Source organism: Schistocerca americana, chromosome 3 (genome assembly GCF_021461395.2).
Source record: "Schistocerca americana isolate TAMUIC-IGC-003095 chromosome 3, iqSchAmer2.1, whole genome shotgun sequence".
In the NCBI taxonomy this organism is placed as follows: Eukaryota; Metazoa; Arthropoda; class Insecta; order Orthoptera; family Acrididae; genus Schistocerca; species Schistocerca americana.
The window spans coordinates 939790577-939818285 of record NC_060121.1 but is presented as its reverse complement, the minus strand read 5'-3'; the positions used below and the strand labels follow the sequence as shown (position 1 = coordinate 939818285).

The 27709-nt window shown below is 41.9% G+C and overlaps 1 protein-coding gene across 1 annotated transcript in view; it reads left to right on the top strand.

The window, feature by feature from the left end:
- LOC124606853 (cytochrome P450 4C1-like) overlaps positions 1-27709 on the top strand; it is a 340759-nt gene that overhangs the window by 131508 nt on the left and 181542 nt on the right. The window contains exon 3 of the mRNA XM_047138932.1: positions 19824-20051. Within this exon, the coding sequence (XP_046994888.1) occupies positions 19824-20051 (228 nt within the window). The remainder of the gene's footprint in view (positions 1-19823; positions 20052-27709) is intronic.

Below are 27709 nucleotides of genomic sequence, written 5' to 3'. Positions count from 1 at the left end.
AACCGCACGGCCACTTCGGCCGGCGGCGATAGCTCACAATGGTGGAGGTTTCACTACGTGAATTATGGTACATTCAACTTAAACTTCTTGGCTCCGGTTGACAGTGAGGTAGTACCCCTCGCGACTACAGCCCTTCCATCAAGCAGTGCATGCGTGCCGCCAGTGGTCCCAGCGTGTTCCCGCGCTGCGAGCACCTGGCTGCTCGTCCATCCCCAACCGAACTACCTACTCACACGACACGGAAAACACCACAACGTCGCCACAAAGATAGTACCACCATTACTCGATATCGACAACCGCCGCTGCTGCCACTATCGGACAGACAACGCTTGGAAACGGAGTGGCGCCAATGAACACAAGAAGAAGACGACAGCTAAAGGATGCCAACCTTGCAACGGCACCAACGCGAGCCAGAGCACGGCTCAGGTAAATAAATAAATATATAAATCACGACAATGAAAATTTGTGCCGGACGGGAACTGGAACCTGGATTTCCCACTTAGGGTGTCCGGACGTCTTACCATTTGGGTATCCGAGCACAACCCATGGCCCGACATAACCATCTGTACATCGTCAACTATGCCTCGAAATTTGGAATATCGCAGGCACTGCAATATCGACATGGGGCTAGTGACTGTCAAGTGAAGTGTCTCCCCTATACAGGAATATACGTAATGGATGTGTAAGAACCTGTTGTAGGCACATGGTCGAAGGCATATGGAAGTTTGACTCTAGCCGTGGTCGTGCTCGGATAGCCAAATGGTAAGGCGATCGTTAACGATGAGCTGGAAATCCAGATTCAGCATAATTTTTCATTTTCCTCACTCCATTCTACACCTGATGGTTATCCATATTCACAACTGCTAATACATTTAATGTACGTCTTAACGGCTGTAGTCGTCTCAGTGTCTGTTATTTAGTACACTACTGGCCATTGAAATTGCTACACCAAGAAGAAATGCAGATGATAAACGGGTATTCATTGGACAAATATATTATACTAGAACTGACATGTGATTACATTTTCACACAATTTGGGTGCATAGATCCTGAGAAATCAGTACCCAGAACAACCACCTCTGGCCGTAATAACGGCCTTGATACGCCTGGGCATTGAGTCAAACAGAGCTTGGATGGCGTGTACAGGTACAGCTGCATATGCAGCTTCACCACGATACCACAGGTCATCAAGAGTAGTGACTGGCGTTTTGTGACGAGCCAGTTGCTCGGCCACCATTGACCAGACGTTTTCAATTGGTGAGAGATCTGGAGAATGTGCTGGCCAAGGCAGAAGTCTAACATTTTCTGTATCCAGAAAGGCCCTTACAGGACCTGCAACATGCGGTCGTGCATTATCCTCCTGATATGTAGGGTTTCGCAAGGATCGAATGAAGGGAGAGCCACGGGTCGTTGTTGTTGTTGTGGTCTTCAGTCCTGAGACTGGTTTGATGCAGCTCTCCATGCTAGTCTATCCTGTGCAAGCTTCTTCATCTCCCAGTACCTACTGCAACCTACATCCTTCTGAATCTGCTTACTGTATTCATCTCTTGGTCTCCCTCTTCGATTTTTACCCTCCACGCTGCCCTCCAATGCTAAATTTGTGATCCCTCGATGCCTCAAAACATGTCCTACCAACCGATCCCTTTTTCTAGTCAAGTTGTGCCACAAACTTCTCTTCTCCCCCACCCTATTCAATACCTCCTCATTAGTTACGTGATCTACCAACCTTATGTTCAGCATTCTTCTGTAGCACCACATTTCGAAAGCTTCTATTCTCTTCTTGTCCAAACTAGTTATCGTCCATGTTTCACTGCCATATATGGCTACACTCCATACAAATACTTTCAGAAACGACTTCCTGACACTTAAATCTATACTCGATGTTAACAAATTTCTCTTCTTGAGAAACGCTTTCCTTGCCATTGCCAGTCTACATTTTATATCCTCTCTACTTCGACCATCATCGGTTATTTTACTCCCTAAATACCAAAACTCCTTTACTACTTTAAGTGTCTCATTTCCTAATCTAATTCCCTCAGCATCACCCGACTTAATTTGACTACATCCCATTATCCTCGTTTTGCTTTTGTTGATGTTCATCTTATATCCTCCTTTCAAGACATTGTCCATTCCGTTCAACTGCTCTTCCAAGTCCTTTGCTGTCTCTGACAGAATTACAATGTCATCGGCGAACCTCAAAGTTTTTACTTCTTCTCCATGAATTTTAATACCTACTCCGAATTTTTCTTTTGTTTCCTTTACTGCTTGCTCAATATACAGATTGAATAACACCGGGGAAAGGCGACAACCCTGTCTCACTCCTTTCCCAACCACTTCTTCCCTTTCATGCCCCCCGACTCTTATAACTGCCATCTGGTTTCTGTACAAATTGTAAATAGCCTTCCGCTCCCTGTATTTTACCCCTGCCACCTTCAGAATTTGAAACAGAGTATTCCAGTTAACATTGTCAAAAGCTTTCTCTAAGTCTACAAAAGCTAGAAACGCAGGTTTGCCTTTTCTTAATCTTTCTTCTAAGATGAGTCGTAAGGTCAGTATTGCCCCACGTGTTCCAACATTTCTACGGAATCCAAACTGATCTTTACCGAGGTCGGCTTCTACCAGTTTTTCCATTCGTCTGTAAAGAATTCGCGTTAGTATTTTGCAGCTATGACTTATTAAACTGATAGTTCGGTAATTTTCACATCTGTCAACACCTGCTTTCTTTGGGATTGGAATTATTACATTCTTCTTGAAGTCTGAGGGTATTTCGCCTGTCTCATACATCGTGCTCACCAGATGGTAGAGTTTTGTCATGACTGGCTCTCCCGAGGCCATCAGTAGTTCTAATGGAATGTTGTCTACTCCCGGGGCCTTGTTTCGACTCAGGTCTTTCAGTGCTCTGTCAAACTCTTCACGCAGTATCTTATCTCCCATTTCGTCTTCATCTACATCCTCTTCCATTTCCATAATATTGTCCTCAAGTACATCCCCCTTGTATAAACCCTCTATATACTCTTTCCACCTTTCTGCCTTCCCTTCTTTGCTTAGAACTGGATTGCCATCTGAGCTCTTGATATTCATACAAGTGGTTCTCTTCTCTCCAAAGGTCTCTTTAATTTTCCTGTAGGCAGTATCTATCTTACCCCTAGTGAGACAAGCCTCTACATCCTTACATTTGTCCTCTAGCCATCCCTGCTTAGCCATTTTGCACTTCCTGTCGATATCATTTTTGAGACGTTTGTATTCCTTTTTGCCTGGTTCATTTACTGCATTTTTATATTTTCTCCTTTCATCAATTAAATTCAATATTTCTTCTGTTACCCAAGGATTTCTATTAGCCCTCGTCTTTTTACCTACTTGATCGTCTGCTGCCTTCACTACTTCATCCCTCAGAGCTACCCATTCTTCTTCTACTGTATTTCTTTCCCCCATTCCTGTCAATTGTTCCCTTATGCTCTCCCTGAAACTCTCTACAACCTCTGGTTCTTTCAGTTTATCCAGGTCCCATCTCCTTAAATTCCCACCTTTTTGCAGTTTCTTCAGTTTCAATCTGCAGTTCATAACCAATAGATTGTGGTCAGAATCCACATCTGCGCCAGGAAATGTCTTACATTTTAAAACCTGGTTCCTAAATCTCTGTCTTACCATTATATAATCTATCTGATACCTTTTAGTATCTCCAGGCTTCTTCCACGTATACAACCTTCTTTTATGATTCTTGAACCAAGTGTTAGCTATGATTAAGTTATGCTCTGTGCAAAATTCTACAAGGCGGCTTCCTCTCTCATTCCTTCCCCCCAATCCATATTCACCTACTATGTTTCCTTCTCTCCCTTTTCCTACTGACGAATTCCAGTCACCCATGACTATTAAATTTTCGTGTCCCTTCACTACCTGAATAATTTCTTTTATCTCGTCATACATTTCATCTATTTCTTCATCATCTGCAGAGCTAGTTGGCATATAAACTTGTACTACTGTAGTAGGCATAGGCTTTGTGTCTATCTTGGCCACAATAATGCGTTCACTATGCTGTTTGTAGTAGCTAACCCGCACTCCTATTTTTTTTATTCATTATTAAACCTACTCCTGCATTACCCCTATTTGATTTTGTATTTATAACCCTGTAATCACCTGACCAAAAGTCTTGTTCCTCCTGCCACCGAACTTCACTAATTCCCACTATATCTAACTTTAACCTATCCATTTCCCTTTTTAAATTTTCTAACCTGCCTGCCCGATTAAGGGATCTGACATTCCACGCTCCGATCCGTAGAATGCCAGTTTTCTTTCTCCTGATAATGACGTTCTCTTGAGTAGTCCCCGCCTGGAGATCCGAATGGGGGACTATTTTACCTCCGGAATATTTTACCCAAGAGGACGCCATCATCATTTAATCATACAGTAAAGCTGCATGTCCTCGGGAAAAATTACGGCTGTAGTTTCCCCTTGCTTTCAGCCATTCGCAGTACCAGCACAGCAAGGCCGTTTTGGTTAATGTTACAAGGCCAGATCAGTCAATCATCCAGACTGTTGCCCCTGCAACTACTGAAAAGGCTGCTGCCCCTCTTCAGGAACCACATGTTTGTCTGGTCTCTCAACAGATACCCCTCCGTTGTGGTTGCACCTACGGTACGGCCATCTGTATCGCTGAGGCACGCAAGCCTCCCCACCAACGGCAAGGTCCATGGTTCATGGGGGGCCACGGGTCGTAGCACATCTGAAATGTAACGTCCACTGTTCAAAGTGCCGTCAATGCGAACAAGTGGTGACCGAGACGTGTAACCAATGTCACCCCACCCCATCACGCCTGGTGATACGCCAGTGTCGCGATGACGAATACACACTTCTAATGTGCGTTCACCGCGATGTCGCCAAACACGGATGCGACCATCATGATGCTGTAAACAGAACCTGGACTCATCCAGAAAACTGACGTTTTGAAATTCGTGCAGCCAGACTCGTCGTTGAGTACACCATCGCAGGCGCTCCTGTGTCTGATGCAGCGTCGAGGGTAACCGCAACCATGGTCTCCGAGCTGATAGTCCATGCTGCAACAAACGTCGTCGAACTGTTCGTGCAGATGGCTGTTGTCTTGCAAACGTCCCCATCTGTTGACTTAAGGATCGAGACGTGGCTGCACGGTCCGTTACAGCCATGCGGATAAGATGCCTGTCATCTCGACTGCTAGTGATACGAGGCCGTTGGGATCCAGAACGGCGTTCCGTATTACCTTCCTGAACCCACCGATTCCATATTCTGCTAACAGTCATTGGATTCGACCAACGCGAGCAGCAATGTCGCGATACGATAAACCGCAATCGCGATAGGCTACAATCCGACCATTCTGAAAGTCGGAAACGTGATGGTACGCATTTCTCCTCCTTACACGAGGCATCACAACAACGTTTCACCAGGCAACGCCGGTCAACTGCTGTTTGTGTATGAGAAATCGGTTGGAAACTTTCCTCATGTCAGCAAGTTGTAGGTGTCGCCACCGGCGCCAACCTTGTGTGAATGCTCTGAAAAGCTAATCATTTGCATATCACAACATCTCCTTCCTGTCGGATAAATTTCGCGTCTGTAGCACGTCATCTTCGTGGTGTAGCAGTTTTAATGGCCAGCAGTGTAGGTCATGAATTATCTTGTATGTTGTCACAGCCAACTACATGTGCCACATGGCGACATTATGAGCTTGAAACGCATCAGCGCTCAGAGTCTCAATGGGCTGTTATCTGTCGTAGGACAGGTGGGCTCGTTTGAACAACTTTAGAATGTGTAACCTCCAGCTTCCTAATCGGCCTACTGGATTGCGATATAACTGACCATGATCGCATATGCCTAGTGAAATTTTACACTGGCGTGGCAACAGGAGATTGTCACGCTTTTCCGCAGCACAACAATTCATGAGAAAATAAATGAATCAGAAGACACTGTGTTTGCAGTTACTTATTCTGATATACTAAATTTTGAAAGTAAAATTAAATGAAGTTGCCGGTTAAATAAAGGACTGGCTTATCTTAAACTTTGTTATATTAAAAAAAATTACTTTCAGAAAGAATAAATATTAAAACAATAATAATAAAACGATTTATATTCTTTTCTCCCGATATATAATCCTCTCTATAATAAATAACCAAAGAAGAAATATACATAACAAAAGATATAAAAATAAGAGACATTCAATCCAAAATTAAAGTCATTCTCAGTGTAACGCAACGCCAAATTTAGAAAGAGGCAAGCAATTTACTTGTGATTAGTGAAAGACTGAATGAATTTATTTTAAGCAAAAAGCAATTGATTTTGCTTTTAAAATAACAACTATAAAATACATACAAAGTCAGCAGAAATCACTCGCTGCGCTAAATACAGAATAAATGAAATTGCACGCTCTTAATTTGTGCTGTATATTTATTTATTACGTTCGCCAGTGAAATTTTACTTTAATTTAAGCAGCCTCTGTCATACAATACGAGAATGAACAGTTACTGAGGCAGGAAATTTAGGCTGAAACTGGTCATTAGGAAACACACAAAACGGGCGGTAAATACAGTACTTAATCAATTTTCATATGCTTACGACACTGGGCCACTGCATATAACGGAAATGGACCTCGCTTGGTAATAATCTCTGAGGACAATGACATCACAGGAGCCCTACAAGCTTTAACTATTGCAAGTTATTATTCAAGTTATTTATAGTTTGAGAAAGAAATGTTGCAAGTTTATAATTTTTCACTTAACAGTCTTACGATGTTGTTGCTGTGCGGACGACGAGGAATGTAGCCGACGACAATGCTGAGCTGCCGTTGTTGCTGCTGCTGCTGTTCGATGAGAACTCCGAGTCGTCTCCACAGCCACGGATAACTATGGGACAGGCAGTAGTTAGAATTGCAGCTTCCTCCGCCTGTCCACTCCTACCGTGCGCTCAGTACTCGCGGGTTAACAAATCAGGTGCATCTACATTGACGCGAGCATAGCTGCACACCGCGGTGGCGGGAGTCCCCAACAATCACCTCCGCACTCTTTCATCACTCAAGCTACTCTGCCTCCTCAAATGAAATGATCGTATGTCGTTGTTGGCCGGGGTTGTTCGGCCGCCGTATTACAAGTCCTTTTTTGGTGACGCCACATCGGTGACTTGCGAGTCAATGATGAAAATGATGATGAACGATACACAACAGCTAGCCCCCTGGCAGGAATCGAACCCGGGCCCCCTGCGTAGCAGCCGGTAACGGTACCGCCACGCTACAGAGGCGGAGTACCTTTCTGTTCGCTACGCGACACTGACTCTGCATACGCAATGCCACAGCTACTACCATTTTGTCGTTGCTATCGATACATTTCAGTAAAGTTCCCTTGGCTATTACCCAGCAATTTACAATATTTTCTTTATAATTACAATCAATTATGTACAGTCAAAAATAAAAACACTAGTACATCGATCACGAATTAAGTATAGTTTCTGTAACACAGCTTACAGCATCAAAAACAAAAGTACAGTGCAAGTTAATAACAGATATTAAACGGGGAAAATTTTGGATGGCACAGAAGGTAGTTTATCTGTATTTTCGGTGTTACAACTGGACTGTATCAAGTGTATCACAAACAGAATAAGTCCTCAGGGAACAACTTAATGCGAAGTCTCTGAAACGAAACGAGTCAGTGGAGACATTCTTGGACAGAATCACGAAAATTAATGCACAAATTTATGACGTGAGGCAGAATGACGAGATGGATAAACTTATCCTGCAAGATATCAAAAAAAAAAAAAAAAGGCTCTGAGCACTATGGGACTTAACATCTGAGGTCATCAGTCCCCTAGAACTTAGAACTACTTAAACCTAACAAAACTAAGGACATCCCACACATCCATGCCCGAGGCAGAATTCGAACCTGTGACCGTAGCAGTCGCGCGGTTCCGGACTGAGCGCCTTAACCGCGAGACCACCGCGGCCGGCGATCGCATAGTTTTCAACCTTTTTTTCCCCTCGGTGAGTTTCTGTGATGCCATGTCATTGGATGCCCCTTTACTTCTGCGTTCGCGCATTTCCAGACTGAAGCTCCTACAACCGCTCGGCCAGTCCGGCCGGCTGCAAGATATCCCGATATATCTAGGAGAGTACATATGGAAAATATAAAGGGACTGGAGTCATCACGAGATATGTTTTGTGAAGTAAGGGACAACGATGTGGTATCACTGAGGTCAACACTGCTTTGGCGCAAGGAATTTTTAGGAATTTATATAAGCATTGCCCTGTGACAACAAGGGGTACAACATAATACTACATTCGGAAGGACGACGGTTCAATCCCGCGTCCGGCCATCCTGATTTAGGTTTTCCGTGATTTCCCTAAATCGCTCCAGGCAAATGCCGGGATGGTTCCTCTGAAAGGGCACGGCCGACTTCCTTCCCCATCCTTCCCTAATCCGATGAGACCGATGACCACGCTGTCTGGTCTCCTTCCCCAAACCAACCAACCAACCAACATAATACTACGGCAGAAATTTCTGAATAAGTATCATGTAAAAATTGATCTATCGCAGCATTCTATTGAACTCAGTGCCAGCCGGTGTGGCCGTGCGGTTCTAGGCGCTACAGTCTGGAGCCGAGCGACCGCTACGGTCGCAGATTCGAATCCTGCCTCGGGTATGGATGTGTGTGATGTCCTTAGGTTAGTTAGGTTTAATTAGTTCTAAGTTCTAGGCGACTGATGACCTCAGAAGTTAAGTCGCATAGTGCTCATAGCCATTTTTGAACTCAGTGGGATATTGATGCAACTGGGTACTATCAGTGCAAGTGGTACATTGTCGCAACGCTCACTGAATAAACTATGTACGTGTTCCCACAATATACAGTATCGAGAAGTACAGGAAAATTACTCTGGGTGTGTGCGGATATTGACCTACCGAACGACGTGTTGTCTTATAGAACCGTTGCGAAACAATGACGAATTGAGGATGGGTTCCGCTGGGAGCACGTGTTCAATGACCGCATTATTAGTACTGCAAACAAGAAAAGTGGCAGCCTTGGTCATAATATACATGAAATGTAGTCTCAGTTGCGAACGCGGACAACCATCAGCAGTATAATGGAATGACGACAGTGAAAATTTGTGCCGGACCAGGACCCGAACCCGGATTTCCCGCTCATGGCGAGTGGTCGCCCTACGATTTGGCTATCCGAGCATGATCTACGACCAGACCAAAACTTCAATGCACTTCTGACACCTGGTGGTAAGTCAAAGGAAGGCAGGATTCGGTTACGATTGTGGACGGGGCCGTAATCAGTTACTGTTGGTTGCCTTTTACAGTTACACACAATTTATTTTAAACCACTAATTCCAGACTCAATAATAAATCAAAAATACCAAACGTTATTAATGAAGGAATAAACAACAGTATAAATAATAGTGGTTCAAATGGCTCTGAGCACTATGGGACTTAACAGCTGAGGTCATCAGTCCCCTAGAACTTAGAACTACTCAAACCTAAGTAACCTAAGGACATCACACACATCCACGCCCGAGGCAGGATTCGAACCTGCGACCGTAGTGGTGTCGCGGTTCCAGACTTAAGCGCCTAGAACCGCTCGGCCACTGCGGCCGGCAAATAATAGTGTTTTCAGTGAGTTACTATGTAGCAAATCACCATTAAATACAGATACAACAGATAATGCTTTAGAAGCAAGCTAATGTGATCTGCGCCGAAGAGCTTAGACGCCAGGAATAGCAATAAATTAAGAATTGTTTAAAAATCGCCGCAACTTACAAATTACAGGTTTTGAAATATTAAAAGCAAGTCGCCACAAACAACAGCAGACAGCATCAGACGCCAGGAATGGCAGCAAATAAGGTTTTAAGGCTAACTGCTAAAATACAAATACCTAATTAGAATTTCAAGGCAAATGACCACAATCACGGCTGAAGGCCTTACACGCCAGGAACGGCAATAATATAAAAAAAAATTTCAAACCTGCTGTAAAAGAGCAAATACCGTAGCAAAAGTTAATTAAAAAAAAAAAAAAAAAACAAGCAACTGCTCCAGACGGTGCTCCAGGAATCGACCTCTGAGAAGGTCCGGCAACAAACACTTTCGAGAGCGATGAGATAGGCAGCCAAGAGTTGCATTCACTTCACAAGATGGTAACTCAAACTAGTGGCAGTCTAACGAATGACTAATGATAATCTTGCTGAAGCTACCTGACGTCCGATAAACCAAATGCAACGATGGAACACTAAGCCAAAGCCGGAACCGGAAGTCTGCACTACGTCCAGAATACTGCGTTCAGAGCCCCCAGGACGAGAAAGGAATCATTACCACCAGAGCAGAGAAATCAACAACCGGCCTACAATCAAGAATGCTGTCAAAACTACAAGCCTTACCGGACAGCAGCGGCAAGGCGAGGAAATGTACACTGCCGTTACATACACTAACCTCCAGGGCAGGTATCTGGGGCGTTAGCGGCCACAAGGCAAGAAAAATTACCGCTGGCTGAACTTAACAAATTGTAACAAGTTGAACGCAGTAGACAGTAATAAGAAGGGGAGGAAAGCTAATCAGGTCCGCCTTCCTCAAGCACTCCACTCGCTGCTCTTCGCCTCGGTGACACGAACCCAAGTCACTGGAAAATCGCGAGATGTCACAATGGTGGAGGTTTCTCTATTTGGACTGAAATGCACTCATCTTGAGGCTTGCTGGATCTGGTTTACGACGAAGTCGTGCACCCTCGTGACCACAGCCCTTCCATCCTGCAGTCCATGAGTACCGCCAGCGGTCCTGGCATGTTCTCGCACTGCGTGGACCTGGCTTCTCCCCAGTCCCCAACCGATCTCGCCACTCACCCGACCCAGCAAAACGACAACGTCGCCCCAAAGATAGGGCAACAGTTACATACATCGATAACCGCCGCTGCTGCCACTAGCGGACAGGCAATGCTTGCGAAACGAGTCGCGCCAGCCAGCATGAGAAGAAGAGAAACAACCGCAACCATGCCAACTGAACGGTACCGTCTGGCCTCCAACAGAGGGCGCGAATCTACAAACAGCACCAACGCGAGCCGCAGCACAGTTCAACTTCAACCGTGTGTCTACAACCTGTACTCAGACTTCCATTGTGTGTATTTCAGTAGAGTCACTCGCCCGGTGGCGGTGGATAAATACGATATTGCAGTGCCTGTGTCATTCCGAATTATGACGCGTGGTTGGCGCCGGATGGCAGTTTGGGTCTGGCCTTTGGTCATTCAAATGGCAGTCTGACTTTGGCAGGGCGACAGTGCGGAATGCGCTCGGCCGTCCACGCCGCTGCGCGCGCGGAGTGTTTGTTTACTTCCATGTCACCCGCGCTTCTCAGTCAAACAAACTACAATGGCCAACTCTTACAGGAACAACACCTTTAAATTCACCTTTGCAAATGAATACGCATGGCCCAAATCATTGGCCGTTGGACGCTTCCTACACGAGGACATGAAGATCCCCCGTGACGAACTCACCGGCATACACCTACAAATCATTTGCAGCGTCGTTTACGTTAAGATGACCTCAGACATTGCCTGCAACGAGATTATTCAACGGACGCGACATGGAATAAAATTTCGACACTCCGACGCCAATGTCGGGCCTGTCGATGTGGACGACACAGGACTTGCCCTTCGAACGATCCGTGTATTCGAACTGCCTTTCGAGGCGAAGATGAAGTCAGCGGGCCGCTAATCCCGTATGGATAAGTCCACAGTCATGTAGCCGAGACATGGGCGCAATTTACGACGTATCTGGTGCTTAATGGTCTGAGACAAATCTGAATATATCTCAAACGAAGCGTCCCATCGTACATTTCTATAGGCGGCTGCCGTGCGGTGGTTATTTTACGACAGACTGGTTGTGGCAAAGAAGGCCACGACCGTAGTGAATGCCTGCAATGCTGCATCACACAACTACGGCACGACGATACAAACGGCGACGGAACCACAGCCACGCTTCCAATCACCTATGCGGCGACATCGCACATCCAGCCCTCACAAGACGCAGTTGAGCGTCTCTCAGGACTGATACTCCCAAACCCGTCACAGCAGCTTGCCACCGGCAGTGAACATGACGTACAACCGGACACACACACGCTACGAGTACAGAAGGATACCAGTGAGAGTCTTATGGAAACTGAAGCTCGCATCACAGCATCCGCACCGGAAAGGCACCAGACACCGATACACATTGCCGGAAGCAAAAGTCGCCTGATCGCCGAGAAAACCGCAGCAAGACATGAGAATCGGCCATTGATCCACCTCCGCAGGACGAAGAGACGAGCCAGCCTGTGTGGCCGAGCGGTTCTAGGCGCTACAGTCTGGAACCGCGCGACCGCTACGGTCGCAGGTTCGAATCCTGCCCCGGCCATAGACGTGTGTGATGTCCTTAGGTTAGTTAGATTTCAGTAGTTCTAAGTTATAGGGGACTGATGACCTCAGCTGTTAAGTCCCATAGTGCTCAGACCCATTTGAACCATTTTGAACGAAGAGACGCGCATAAATCTGACGGCATACACAACAAAACTTTCTGCGCTACTACGAAGATTCGTCCTCCACAAGAGGGCGAGGCGTCCAACAGAGATTGTGAACAAGACCCGCGCCCAAAAGCCATGGCACACCCGTAGTTGCCGAAGCAATTGAGCCGACTCGGTCAGCACTGCCACCTCTCACCAGTGTTGAAACTGACGGTCCATTTTCACGGGCGGATGTCGGGGATTTGCGACTTCCACCCGATGCGGAAGTGAGATCTGTTCCTTCGTCAGACCAACACTAAAATGGGGGATGCTCCTAGGACGATTCCTGCGACCACTATGGACTTCCACAATCCTCTACCGCAACCTTCACCAGCTGTGAGCATACCGACAGCACGGATCCCCCGGCAGGCAAGCAAATAGCTACCATCAACACCAATAACGCCAGCTCCCAAGTTCAAATGCTCCGCGACACGCTAAGAGCAGCGGACGTCGACATCGCCCTACTACAATAACTGAGGACAGCAACTTGGTCCGGGTCTTATGGATACAAGACGTACGCCGCGCCGGAGGCTATGGAACACACGGGCGCAGCCATCCTCCTCCGAGATGTCGCATATCTCCCAACGACGCGAGGGGTGATCATAGCAGTTGATAATAAATCTCTACGCCCCATCCGCAAAGATAAATGAAGGAGTTGCTCCCAATTCTACACAGAAGATATCACACCTTTAGTTTTCGGCAGAGACGATCACCTCATCGTGGGTGGAGATTTCAAATGTGTTCTCGAGCGTACAGACCAACAGATAATTGGACATCAAGAAACCGTCAGATTTTTAATGGAAGGAAATGTGTGGTTCACAAATTGAGGGAGACCAAGACTTGAATACAATAAGCAGGTTGAATTGGATTAGGTTGCAGTGGTTACGTAGAGATGAAGAGGCTTGCACAGGACAGACTAGCACAGGCAGAACGATAAAGCCAGCCTTCGCGCTGAAGACCACAACAGCAGCAGCTCACGACTGTGTGGAGCAGTTGCTTAAGCCGTAAACCACAAGTCCAAAATCCCAGGCTTTCTTCTGGCACTAGTCGCTTGTTTCACCACCAGCAATGATTTGCCAATACAACAAACGCTACCCAGAGCCGGCCGTTGTGGCCGAGCGGTTCTAGGCGCTTCAGTCTGGAACCACGCGACAGCTACGGTCGCAGGTTCGAATCCTGCCTCGGGCACGGATGTGTGTGATGTCCTTAGGTTAGTTAGGTTTAAGTAGTTCTAAGTTCTAGGGGACTAATGATCTCAGATGTTAAGTCCCATAGTGCTCAGAGCCATTTTTTTGCTACCCAGAACCACAACTCGGGGTCCACTTCAAATTTCAGGTGCTTCTACGGCAGTTTATAGAAAGGCAATGGTATGATTAGATTTATGACAAGTAAAGCATTGTGATGTTCACACCAATCTTTGGCTTGATGGCAGTTTTACTTCCTTTCTGGGGACCGCCCACTAATATTGTAATATATCTGAAAGTGTCTGTTACGCAATTCGGCAGTCTCGTCTCACACTGATATCAGTGGAGATGCTGTTTCAATGTGGAAATGAATTTTCCAGAGCTAATGGCTAACATTCCTTTGAACTTGATATTGTCCCCTGTTTAAAATCAACTTCGAGCTACATTGCAGCAATTATTATGCTTTCTACTGGAGCCCAGGAGAAATAACAAGTCTTCCTAGGAAAGAAAACTTGAGATAAAACATTTACTCTTTCTTTTACAACTCCATTCTTCTGATTACTCACATTCAACACATACGTGATTTCATGTGTGTGACAGATATAAAACTGAAGTCATCATCTTGTGGTTGAAGTTCTTCTGACCGTGTTTGCTTACAGACACATTGTTTTTTGGGAGGGGTCCACCCTGAGCTTAACTAGTTTCTTTTTCTTTTCTTCTATTGCCCACACATGTTTAGTTGCAGTTTCAACATCATCGGTGGACATTCGTTTTCTTTCAACTAAAAAAGAAGAAAAAATGTTCTTTACTGCTTTTACATATGTAAAACAGAGTTTTTAAGAAAGTGTTTAGAAATCTGAAAAAGAGAGAAACATTTGTATAGCATATACACATTGTTACCACATGCTGTGATTTATGTGTTTTTTGTTTTTTTGTTTTGCATTACATTTGTTTTCCTTTCACTGTCTGTCATCTGTCTGCAACCGTATCCCCACACTGCATAATGTAGCATTTTTGCTACATGTAAATTATTTTCTTGTATATCTGTAGAATTCCAACAGATGGCAGCAGCGCTTGTGTCAGAGTGTCTCCTTGACTTCTGTGAGCTTATGTGTAACATTGTTGTTTCTTAAATCTCTTAACTCTCTGTTGTATTGTTGTATCTTTGGGCTATTGTGGGGGAGGAGACCAGACAGCGAGGTCATCGGTCTCATCGGATTAGGGAAGGACGGGGAAGGAAGTCGGCCGTGCCCTTTCAAAGGAACCATCCCGGCATTTGCCTGGAGCGATTTGAGGAAATCACGGCAAACCTAAAACAGGAAGGCGGGATGCGGGATTGAACCATCGTCATCCCGAATGCGAGTCCAGTGTGTTAACCACTGCGCCACCTCGCTCGATTGTTGTATTTTTGACAAATGTGTTCTGTGATCTGTAATGGCGGCTGTCTAGTGATATTGAATTAGAGTGTACATTTACGAAGCAAATATGGAATTCTGAAGTTTTCAAAAATTATTTTTCTACAGAAAAGATACGGAATTATAGATATCAATGTTGACTCTGTGTTTTGTTTTAGTTCTAGTGGGGAAAATATGTCAAAATATAAGTGTGGCGTTTTTGCTTCAACATGCAGCAAAGGTATTTTTTACTGTGTACAGTAATTGCCAGGTTCATTTATTTGTAGTTGTTTCTTACATAGAAAATCGCTATTTGAATCTAAATAACAGTTTTCGCTGCTAATGCTGCTAATGGGAGTAGTAATGGATGTAAATTATTTTTATTTTAGAGGTATGGACGTACAGTTCATTGACGACAAAGGTCGGAAAAGAAAGTTAGAGGAGGATGATATTCTTGTCATCCTTGAGATGCCTTCTGGAAGTGAAGATGATTTCTCATCTGATGACTCAGTTTCTGACTCGACTGTAAACATAGACACAATAGTTGACAATATTGAGGAGTATTGTCTAACAGACTCTGAATCTGACGACTGTAATAATGAAACTTTACATGTCTCCATAGTTCCAGCACCAGAATCCTTGCCTCATATGCCTAATATGAATGGTAAATCTGGGTCATCAAGGAAAAAGCTGAGAAGAGATCATGTAATATGGTAGCTGCGTAACTTTGATTTTCGAGTTGATACAAAAATATTCAAGGGGAACCTCCATCTACCAGATTAAGTTCGCGCTTTGGAAACACCATTTCAGTCCTTCAAATATATGTTTACAGATGGGTTACTGAATCACATTGCAGAACAAACAATATTATATAGGTTCAAAAAGACCCAACGAAGCCCAATTATACGAACTCTGGAGATCTTTCAAAATTCATAGGAATTTGTATAATATCATCAGTCATGTCTGCAAGAAACACTAGGCTGTATTGAAACCCAGCCGTGGGGTTATCTCTGATACGTGAAAAAATGTCCGTGAATAAATTTGAGAAATTGGGGTAGTTCTTGCATTTCAGTGACAACATCAAGGAAATTTCTCATGATCAGCCAAATTGTGATAAGCTGCATAAAATTCGTCCAGTCATAGAGTCACTAAAGAAGCAGTATTTCACAATACCGCTTGAAGAGAATCTTGCAGTAGATGAGCCGATGTGCGCAACAGATTCAAGGCACCATCTAAAGCAATACATGCCTGATAATCCACACAAATGTGGCTGCAAAATTTTCGTGTTGTGTGGTATATCTGGCTTCACTTATGATTCTGAAATTTATACTGGACAGGAAAATCTTCCTGGCACACCGCCTCCAAGATGAACTGGCCTTGGGTGACAGTAGCAATGTGGTTGTCAGATTAGCACGATCTATTCCAAAGCACGTGGGTCATAAGCTGTACTTTGACAACTACTACACATCTTTACCTCTAATGACATACTTGGCTTCTCAAAGAATGTTGTCTCTGGGAACTGTGAGCAGAAATAGAATTCCAGACTGTAAACTTCCAACAGAGGATTATTTGCTAAAGGAGTGAAGGAGAACATCTGTGGAGCGTGTGGCAGACGTAAGTGGGACAGATGTATCCGCTGTAGTGCGGAACGACAGTAAATGTGTCACATTACTCTCAAAGTAAGCAGAGGAACTACCGAGGTGTGCAGCCGAAAGGTACAATCGCAAGAAGAAACAGAGGGAAGTGATAAGGGTTATTATGTGATACAGGAATATAACAAACATAGGGGGGCCGTGGACCTTCATGACAGTCTGCTTGGAAGTTACAAAATTGTAATGAGGAGCAAAAAATGGTACTTTAGACTATTTTACCATCTGATAGACGTTGCAACCATCAATGCCTGGATTCTCTACAAGCGTGTTGCAAGGTAAAACACAGGTTTAAAAACACTGAAATTGTCTGAATTTCGGATGGACGTTGGGAGCAGTCCCTGCAAAGTAGGAGGGACACAAGGAAAGCGAGGTAGACCAACATACAGTCCTTCGAATGAAGTGAAAAGGTCTCCTATTGCAGCTCAGCCAACACTTGATATACGAAGAGATGGTGTCATTGAGCAAAAGTGATGGAAAAGTGTCAACGCTGTAAGTGTGCCAACTGCAAGGCGTTTACGGTAGTCCAGTGTGAAAAGTGTGGAGTAGCTCTGTCTCTGAAGAAGAACACTGATTGCTTCAATTGAATAACGGTCCTTTTTTACAGTGTGCGAGGTACTGGGGCTAGCAGTGTATTTAACACTAAATTCTTCTAGAATCTTCATATGTAAATGATGCTCTAAGCCCCCCCCCCCCCCCCCCTTTTCTAACTCCGACTTTTGCTGTTGCACATGGATTAAGAAGAAACGCGAACTGACTGTAATCTACCCTGAAAATAGAGTAGAAAAAAGTTTGGCACTTGCAAACATTTCATTCGATAGAAATTAATTAGATAAAGGAAAGTTTCATTCACGTAGTGAGAAATGAAAGGGTTGCTCTACCGATTAACAGAATGAAATTTCTGTCCAAAATAACAATTTGATTTATTATGACTAAACTCAAAATAGTAAACAAACACATGAAACATTTACAACACATCAAACTGGATACTCAAATAAATGCTGTGAAGGTGAGGTTGTCCATAAACTAGATTGTGACATTTATGACCAAGTGGTATGTGGAGCCAATTCCTTGCAACTCAAATTTTAAGAGAAACACCCAGCCAACCAAACATTAATTGCTGCTACAGTAGTGAGAACTCAGTCAATGAACATCCAAGACAGAACCACGTTAGAAAAGACGGGAACAGGTGCGCTCTGCTGAGATCTGATTAATACAGAGCAAATTTCCTAACCTGCCGGTGCTGCGGACATACATTACCAAGCTGTCTTCTTAACTGCAAGGACACGATCTGGCGTACCGGAAGTGATGGCTGGTTGCTTCAACGTCCCGTCGTGGTGATGATAATGTCGCGAGTAAAGCCCGAAACAAATTGTCCTGGTCTGGTTGTTCCAGACTGAAACTTCCTATCAATACAAATGCCCCTCTGAGGGTGACAAAGAAGGCTCGCCACACAATCACTGATGGTACAGTGATTGATTTTAACAAGCGAAGTCACACAGTAACTCCGATACAGTAAACTTTAGCCAAAACTGCTCAAGACGGACAACATAGGCCGCTTGTACGCAGAACGCTCAATTGCCAACTGTACTCATAAAGTTACGTTGAAGTCGAAACTTCAGCAACTTCGTCAAACAGTTACAATTTATTGAAAGTATATTAGACAGCCAACAGAAGGCAGACTGTTCAGAGCAGCGAGAGCTCAGTCTTGTAACCTACCCCGACCGAAAGGCGAGAGACGACCCTCTCAAGAGCACCTGTACAAGCCGAACACAGAACATTGCCGCCCCCACGACAGTGGCCGTGGTTAAACGTTCCAATCAGCAACTCGAAAACCGGCGGAAAATTTCACCCTATTGCCAACGCACTACTATTCCACCAATGGAGATACTTGGCGCCAATTTCTGCGCCGATTTTGCTATGTCACAGAGCTGTCCCCTGAGCCAGCCAATCACAGTTATGATTTTGCAGAAAACGCGGGAATTTGCCCGCCAAGACTGCCTGGGAGCACAAGTCATTCCCACGCCTCGCTGGTAGCCCGCCAGAAAGTGTTTTCAGTAAGTTTCTGTGAAGTAACGGAATCTCTAGCCCAGCAGCTCCGTCAGACCCCTGTGGGCATGTCGCTCCCTCTCTTATGACAATGTCGGCGTCTGGAAAGCATCCACTCGACTCCCTCACACCCATCGGTTGAACCCTTTCAAGTTCAGCAGAACCCGCCTGTCAGTGGACCACCCAGGTGACGAGAGATGCTGCGTGGGAAGTCCGCGTGTGAAGGAATAGCGACTTTTCACCGCATGCACTTAGAGAGGAAAATCGAATTAGAGTAAGATAGAAATATGAGAGGGGGCTCATGCCACCTCTCAAGTGTCATGTCGTTTCTAAATATATCATGGTGACTGACAGTTTTGCAAAAATATGACTGTTTTTATATATTGTGCTTAATTATATCTTAGAAGCTATGAAATATTGATTGTACAGTTTGTTAAATTGTGCTAATCTAACCTATTTCATGTCACATTGGATCAAATATTAGTCTCACTGCATGATGTAACGTTTCAGCGCTTTTTCGTTTTGTACCCACAATGCAACAATAAATGAAAATTTAAGGGATCTTAAAAGTTATAATTCACTTTTTCTACTCAAAATTATTGTAATAATTTTTTACCACGATTTCATAACCAAAAACAAATTCATGCAGTGTAGGGATTTATAAAATGGTGCAGATGATTATTTTTTCCTGATTTTTAATAGAAAGAAAATTAAATCCCACTGATGATGCTGGAATTCAACAAAACAAGTCCGAAAAATTGAAAAAAAGAGAAAACTGAGTTATACGCAAGGCAGAGCCCTTCCAGTAACAAATTTATTTAAAACTGTATTGTTGTGCCATGAGCACCACACGAACTTAATTCTAGTGGGGATGCGGGTAAACAACTGATTAATTACATACACTCATACAAATTTTGAATAAACGGGAAACTAGAATGCCCTTTCCTATTGATTATTAAAAAGAATCAGTACTTGTTTAAAAATCTCCAAACACGATTTTTTCCTTCCTGACAGGAGCTGGAGAAATTCATGGACGCGTTCAATGCAGAAGCGAGCTTCCTGTGCGAAAAGCTGCCGGAATCGAATGGTGCAGAAAGAGACCTGACAGTCTGGCTCATACTGACCACATTACGCACTATCCAAGCCACAGTTTTTTCCTTAAAACTGGAAATTATGGTGCCAGATCTGAAGAAGCAGGAGGAACTTGCTGCTGAAATAGTTGATTGCACAAGAGCTTTCTCGGTAAGTTGCTGAAATTTTCATCATCTGTTTTTATTTAACAGTTTTGCTAATTTTCAGATTATTTTCTGGAAATTATGGTGCTCACTCACAAATCCATAACTTAGTTTTATGCACACCTATTTTTATACAATTTAAGTTTTTCGTGACACAAGTGGAGAAATTACCGACGCATTTTCGCTAATCATTAGCAACTGATTCATCGTGCTTATTGGACATCTTACATAGAGCTAAACTTCTAAAAAATTTACAAAAATATTTCAATACTTAGGCTGCATTAACATAAAACAATTAAAATAAGAAGACTACCTAGTTTCGATTTTAAATAACAACCATCTTTAGATACGGAAGAAACATACAGAAAATCGCCTTAGAAAATTCTCTTAACAAGAGAAAAATGTCTGCAGAAAGTACAAGATGCCAGAGTATATCTTACTACTCTGCTAAAAAATGATTTATCATAGGTGAGAACCATCATATATAAAAATAAACCTACATCACAGTCGCCTTTTCAGTGTTGCTCGATAAAAATTTATACTTTTAAATTAACGTGCCATGCATATACGAAACGCAGGTTGAATACGAACTGGATATACCAGTAGTAATGATCGTGATGTGACATGCCTTCATAAAGACATCAACATGAATAAGAAAAATTTTTTGCACAGCAACAACAATACTGAGTTTGGATGTAGAGCTGCAGAAATACACAAAAACAAACAAATATCTTAGCAACATATATTTTTGCCATACTAGATAATCTAGAATCATTCATAGCAAAAGTTTAGTATGCCACGTTTGTAACAAATATCCTATAAATTAGACATTTGGAAATACAGGGTTCCAGTATTACATCGAAAAGTGTAACAAAATACCGTATTCTTATGATACGTGGGTTGAACAATCTAGCTGTATCAGTAAAAATCACATCAATCATTAACTTCTGACTGTATGAAATGCAAGTTGAGCGAAAACAAGGCTTTTATGCAACGGCACAAAAACCGAGAGAGATTCAATACCTGTAGGAAATTAACTATAGTAAATAGTCCAAAATGAGACCTAATATTACAAGCAGTAGTAAAATTGAGGCGAAGAAAGTGACCAGCTTGATTAAGTAGTAATCATCTCTACAGCAAATCATCAAAAATACAAATTAGTTTTATTGAACTCTTTCTGCTCTCGGCTAGTTTATCAGTGAAAGACCTCAGTATTTCCGGCCCTTGGGCTATGTGACTGCACAGCCCCCATTAGCCATCTAGCTGCCCTCTGTACGTAGATTTGCATTCAGAATCGCTTCTAAGTCTCAAGAAGAGGCGCACTTTCATCATTAGCTTTCTCTCGCTAAGGCTTATATATATACTGTTACATAATGACTTCGAATGGGCTTCATTAAGTCAGTCCGGCTGGAGATGTTAACAGTGTATTAACACTGATGTAACAATGGCTATTTTATATATTATGGTTAATGACTACTTTGTCAACCAGTTTGTAATATGAAATTCTCATTTTGGACTGTTTACTAAATTCTGATTCATTCATTTTCCATAGGTGTTGGACAACTCTTAGTTTTTGTGTCGTTGCATAAACGCCATTTTCCGGTCAGCTTTCCTTTCATGCAGTTTCAGGTTAGTGATTGGTGTGATTTCTACTGATTGTTCAGTCTCTGGCTCGTAAGACTGTGGTAAATTGATAAATTTTTCGGTGTAACACAGGAACCTCACGTATTTTCAAATGACTGTTTTATAGGATATTTGTTCCATATGTGACATGTTCACGTTTTATGATGAATGACAGTTTCTTAACTTTGTTGTTTCCTTTAGTTACTTTAAAATTTTTTGAGATTGTCTAGTATGGCAAAAAATTTTTGTTGCTAAGATATTTGTTTGTTTTTGTGTATTTCCAGAATGCACAGCCTGGACCTACTTTGCTGTTGCTGTCTAAATTTTTTTTCATGTTCATGTAGCTTTCTATACAAATGCATACCACAGCACGATGGTCACTACTGGTATAGCAAGTTCGTGTTCAACCCACATTTTGTGTACGTGTGGTAGCCTAAAATTTTTGTTGAGCAATACTGTAAAGCCAACTGCTATATAGGTCCACTTTTCTATATGATTGTTTCTGCCTACGATGCTACGTCATTTTTTACCAGAGTAGTAGGGTACATCCTCGTATTTTGTACCTCCATAAAACATTTTTATCTTGTATATTCAACTTGTTGAGAGGTTTTCTTGGGCGATTTTCTGTATTTTTGCTTTTTTGCTTCTTTGCGGATCTGAAGATGGATGTCGTTTACAACCAAAACTAGCTAATCATCTTATTTTAGTTGTTTTATACAAATGTAACCTAGGCATTACAAGATTTTTGTAAAGAAAATAAATTTTAATAAATCGCATAAAGGCCATTTTTCCATTCCTGACAATGTCAGTCATTACTAACAGAGCTATTTCTCATCGATATAGGGAAGAAAACAGTGTGTCACATAAGAAAATGAAGAAAGTAAGCTAATTTCGTGGTTGATGAAGTACGATGTACGTACAGCTCATATAAATTAACCTTAGGATGGTACACAACGTGAACATTACGTGTGAACAATCAACGACAAATGTCGGTACGCAAAAATTTCGCTGTATGTGTGTGTGAATGAGTGCGTGATTGAGAGAGAGATAAAGAGAGATAGACAGAAGTTGCCTAAGTTTAATACAAATGACGAACGTGTAAATGGTCAGTATTTGCCATACTTTTTGCTAATAAATTGTACTGTAATTGTGGACTAACTGATTCCTCCCATATCATGGTGAGAGACAGCAATTTTGATACATGGAACATACTAATAAACAGCTAACTTACTGAATCTGCTTACTACATGGAAAAATAGCAGCTTTACGCAAGACCACAAAGAGTTACATTTTAGAGCACATCCGTAATTGTTGTTTTAATAGGTGTATATATGTGGCTAGCATTAACGATATTTGACTGGTGGTGAATTTGTTTGTTGCTTTCCTACAGTCTGAAAGTGGTGAGTTTTTAATTTATTTTATAATGTAGGAAACCAAAGAATTGTTCTTCGTGTTCTGCTGTGTATGTGATGATTTATAGCTAGTTAAACGCTGTAAGTACTTGAACAATTTCATATTTGATTCCATCGAAAAGAATCAATATTTCATTGACACAGTGAAACGTCCCCTTTCAACAATTATACACGACTGTGCTTAACCTGACACACAATATTTTTAGCGCAACGCAATCTGACTTTCAGAATTCTCTACAAAAGAATGGCCCTGACTAACATTAAACTATACCTTTCACAAATCACTTACCTCACAAAAATCTTCGCTGCTCAAGCTACTGCAATACAGCAAGCGCCACTACTGCCAGCTAAATAAAAGATTCAAACTACTAAAGGCACTAACTACTGATAGGGATAGTTAGCAAATGAAAGATATTAATAGAGAACAAACAATGTATTTACCTTAATATCATCACAAGTCATAATATATATATCAGTTCATGACAAATTGCAAACCTCCGCCATCTCTCGCCCCACATCCACCACTGCTGGCGGCTCACCTCCAACTGCGCAACGCTACGCGCTGTTCACAGCCAGCTGCCGCTGCCCAACACTACAATGGCAGACAACAATGCAAACTAGCCATAGACTGCACACAGCACAGCCAGTGATTTTCATATTGAGCGCTACGTAACGTTGCCAATAAGAAAACATAAACAGCCTACTTACATAGAGAAAACATAAACAGCCTACTTACATAGAGAAAACATAAACAGCCTACTTACATAGCCCCCATGCTCCCCACAAAAATTTTTACAAATGGTGTTGGGCACTGGCCAATACAGATTTGACAAAAATTTTTCACAATTACAGTAACAAAGATATAAAATGCGCACACTTATTGATACATTGTTGGTCAAAAGCTAAAAATTTCTCACAGTCCATAAAGACAGTCCACATTGTTCATCACAGTAAAAATGCAGAGTTTTTCTCAAAGTCCAAGCAGTAAAAGAAAATGCACATAGAAGTAGTGGATTTCCATGCAGTCTTGAAGAAGTAGTGTTGACCTTCCAACGGAAAGACAGTGCTGACTCTCGACATGCAGACAGGTAATGGGCCACAACAGAGCAAACCCACAGCAGAGTCATTCGAAGTTTGGAAGAATATTGGTAGGTAGGTCATCACAGAGCAGACCCACTGGAGTCCTGGTAGAGATTGTGGTATTGGTGGGCCACCAGAGGTGCAGACCCACTGCAGTCCTTGTAGAAATAATGGCGTTGGTAGGTCATCATAGATGCAGACCCACTGTAGTCCTTGTAGAGATAATGGTATTGGTGGGCCACCAGAGGTGCAGACCCACTGTAGTCCTGGTAGAGACGGCCAGCAGCCATCCGTTGCGACTGTGCAGGTGCAGAATCACCATCGAAGATTCTTGCAGAGAATATAGCAAGTCCATAAACCACCACTTGTGCACTCAGAAAGTTTTTCTTTTAATTGTCCTTAGAACCAGCAATGCTGTTATCCAGTCCCTTGCTGAATTACCAACACACGTGCAAACACTATCAGTCCCTACTTCTCACATATTGTCCATATACTATGACCAACAGAAACGTGTGCAGTGAAATGGAACTTACAAGTTAATAATATCATGAACTGGTGACAATTACAATTTTATAACAGAAGAATACAATAACAAAGGTACAAAATACATCATTAAAGAACATAACAATACAGATAACATTTGTAGTAAAACAGGCGTTACAAAAGAATAGAAATAGACATATACGTCAGTGTTACAGGAATTATGACATGAGTACATACATAAAAGATCACAATAACTTTTGAAACATCAACTTCACACATTAGCATTAACACAAAATAGAGTAAATAATGTCTAAACATCTTTACAAAGTAAATAACATATTATTAATGCCAATTATATTCGAGGATAACAGTATTCCTCATCATAGTGAATGTAGCTTAATATTAAAAGAAGAAAAAATTCTATGAAACTACACAGAGACAGGAAGAAAACAAATACTCAAGGGTACACAAACACATAGTGGGATAATACAAAAGGAAAGGACAGGGTTCGTTTTCAGTGTAACATTTGGTACTGCAGTCCATCCCAAAACTTCATTCTATAGATCTTTCGTCTTATTTCAACCTTTGCTTCCACCAAAAAAATCTTATCCAAGCATGCTTTCTGTATTCTGTTCATATTTCTTTCAAAATAATTATTTCTGATTGTACAATACTCATTTGGGCCCAAATCCTTTTTATATAACTTCGCAATGCATTCTTTACCTATTCTCCATAGTCAGTTTCTCATATAGTCTACCCCCTCTTAAGCTAACTTAAATCTACTGAGCTCAGATGCTAAACTAAGGGACGAGGCAATGCAGCAGCACAAAACAATTAACACAAACATCAATGACAAAAATACAAATGCCAAAGCAATTGCAATATTACAACTCATATAGGGCACTGTGCAGCAAAAAAAAAAAAAATCTGGCTTAGCAGAGTAACACAAATTAAACTTCAGTAGCACTATGCCTGGCAAACAGCAGCTTATATCGAAACATGACATAGCTCAAGTAGAAAAAATAGTACACTAAAGATAACAATGCAGATAAGGCAAATGTATAATCACATCTTAATGTCTAAGTAATTAAAGTGGTGCACCACAAGAAGTTATTCTACCAAAAAGTTACCAATTACTTGAAAAGAAAATTATGAATGCAGTTACTAGTTCCTTCTTATTGTTCTTTCCTTTCCAAGTGCTCCTTTTTTAAAGAATGTGGATCATAAAATAATTATTTAATAGATCTGTTGACAGAAAGTGTTCACATTAGCAAATGCATTTTATTTTATAAAAGCAATGCTGCAACACAGCTGGAAAACAGATGTCAAATGAAATAAGCAACTATGAAAAGCAAAGCATAAAAATATCATTCAGTAGTCATGTGACATTTCGTAAGTTAGTAGAAATTCTCTCAACTCTCATAGAAAGACGCTTGTCATAATCAGGTGTGCAGATGTAAAAATATTTCTTGTTATTTTATTAGGCATTTCAGTAAATATCGTAAATTAAGAGCTAGTGTAATCATATGTTTTCAAGTTCGACCATGTCGTTTTTGCGATGCTTTCTCTAAAGGAATGACAATGGCCAGGATAATGGCCTTCCCTTTCCTTTTTTTTTTCTTCCTGTGCTCTGAAAGGCACGCGCTAATGACTTTTTCTCCAGGCGTCTGACACAGCTGGGTGCCCGCGACGCATTACGTGCAGGTGGTCACTTAACTTTCGTACGGAAATATTTACGACAGCAATTTTCGCTAAAGTGACAGTCTCACATAAAAATACTTCACAGGTCAAGAATTAGCGTTGCAAATCTGTAGAAACAAAATCCTATGAATATAACAGTGTCCAAAAAATGTTCAGTGGCATTGTGATACATTCACACATGATTCACACATGTCATAACTCTTAAAGTACGTTTCTTGGTTTCCAACATCCTTTTCATAAATCAGAGTCCCTAAACACTACTCATTATTCCTTACCTCATTATACATATACATATTCGTCGACACTTCTTCAATATTTCATCGTGAGAAATACGTAGCATAATAAACATTCCTCAACAACATAATACACATCGTCGTCGTAATAATAACATCATAACACTTCAGTCAAATCTCAAAATCGTCGTAACTTCCTCCAATAATTTCTAAGCCTAAAATAATTCTCTGCTCATGTCAAAAGTGTCAGCTGCCTCAAACGTACTTTAAAAATCATGATCTCATACCAAATACATCATTCAAAGCTCTCATAGTATCACAATGATTCCGAAAAAATATGAACAGTTTACAAAGTACAGACAAAATACAGTTTCATAAGTGTGAAGTTATCCAACGGTGTAATTACGTAAACATGTGTCACTGACGTAGTAAAAAACATGTTTATCTCTCAGTTAAATGATCAGATAGCTGTGTAATTTGTGTGTTAGAGAAATATGGTACCGATGTGTAAAGTTGTATAAGCAAATACCATATTAGCTAGGGCTCCTTGTGCTTGCCAAACACATGGTACACAAAGTAAGCGTGTACCCCCCTGAGGATTAATGTAATTATACCCTCAGGTGTTACAGATTACAGCAATGAAATGAAATGTATCACTGAAAACTTTCTTTGTAATTCAAAAATCTTTAAAAATAAATGTTTTAAGTACAAAATTAATCACTGAAATGCGTGTCCTGTAGCGCTAAATGTGCATATTGTTGTAAGATAATCTCTGTGAAAGTGTCGTAGTTATTTTCCTCCAAAAGCTAAGTTCTGCAGAAGCCAATGTACTTACCTCATGATAAACAAAAGTGAAATGCTTTGCGTAGAGATATCTTAGTTATTACGCTTATTGTTGTGATGATGAAAGTACTGTGCTGTAACGTATTGTTGTGCTATGGAAAAGGCTGTCTCCTTGTAGCTATACCACAAAAGTTACTAATAAAACATGTTTTGATTTCCAGAAGAATTCAGAAAACTGTGCAGATATAAAACAGATACACCGCAAAAGCAACATTGTAAATTGTCACTCATTAGTAGCGTCGTGATAAAAATCGTGTAGCTGTCACATAAACTAACCTCTGTGTCATCTG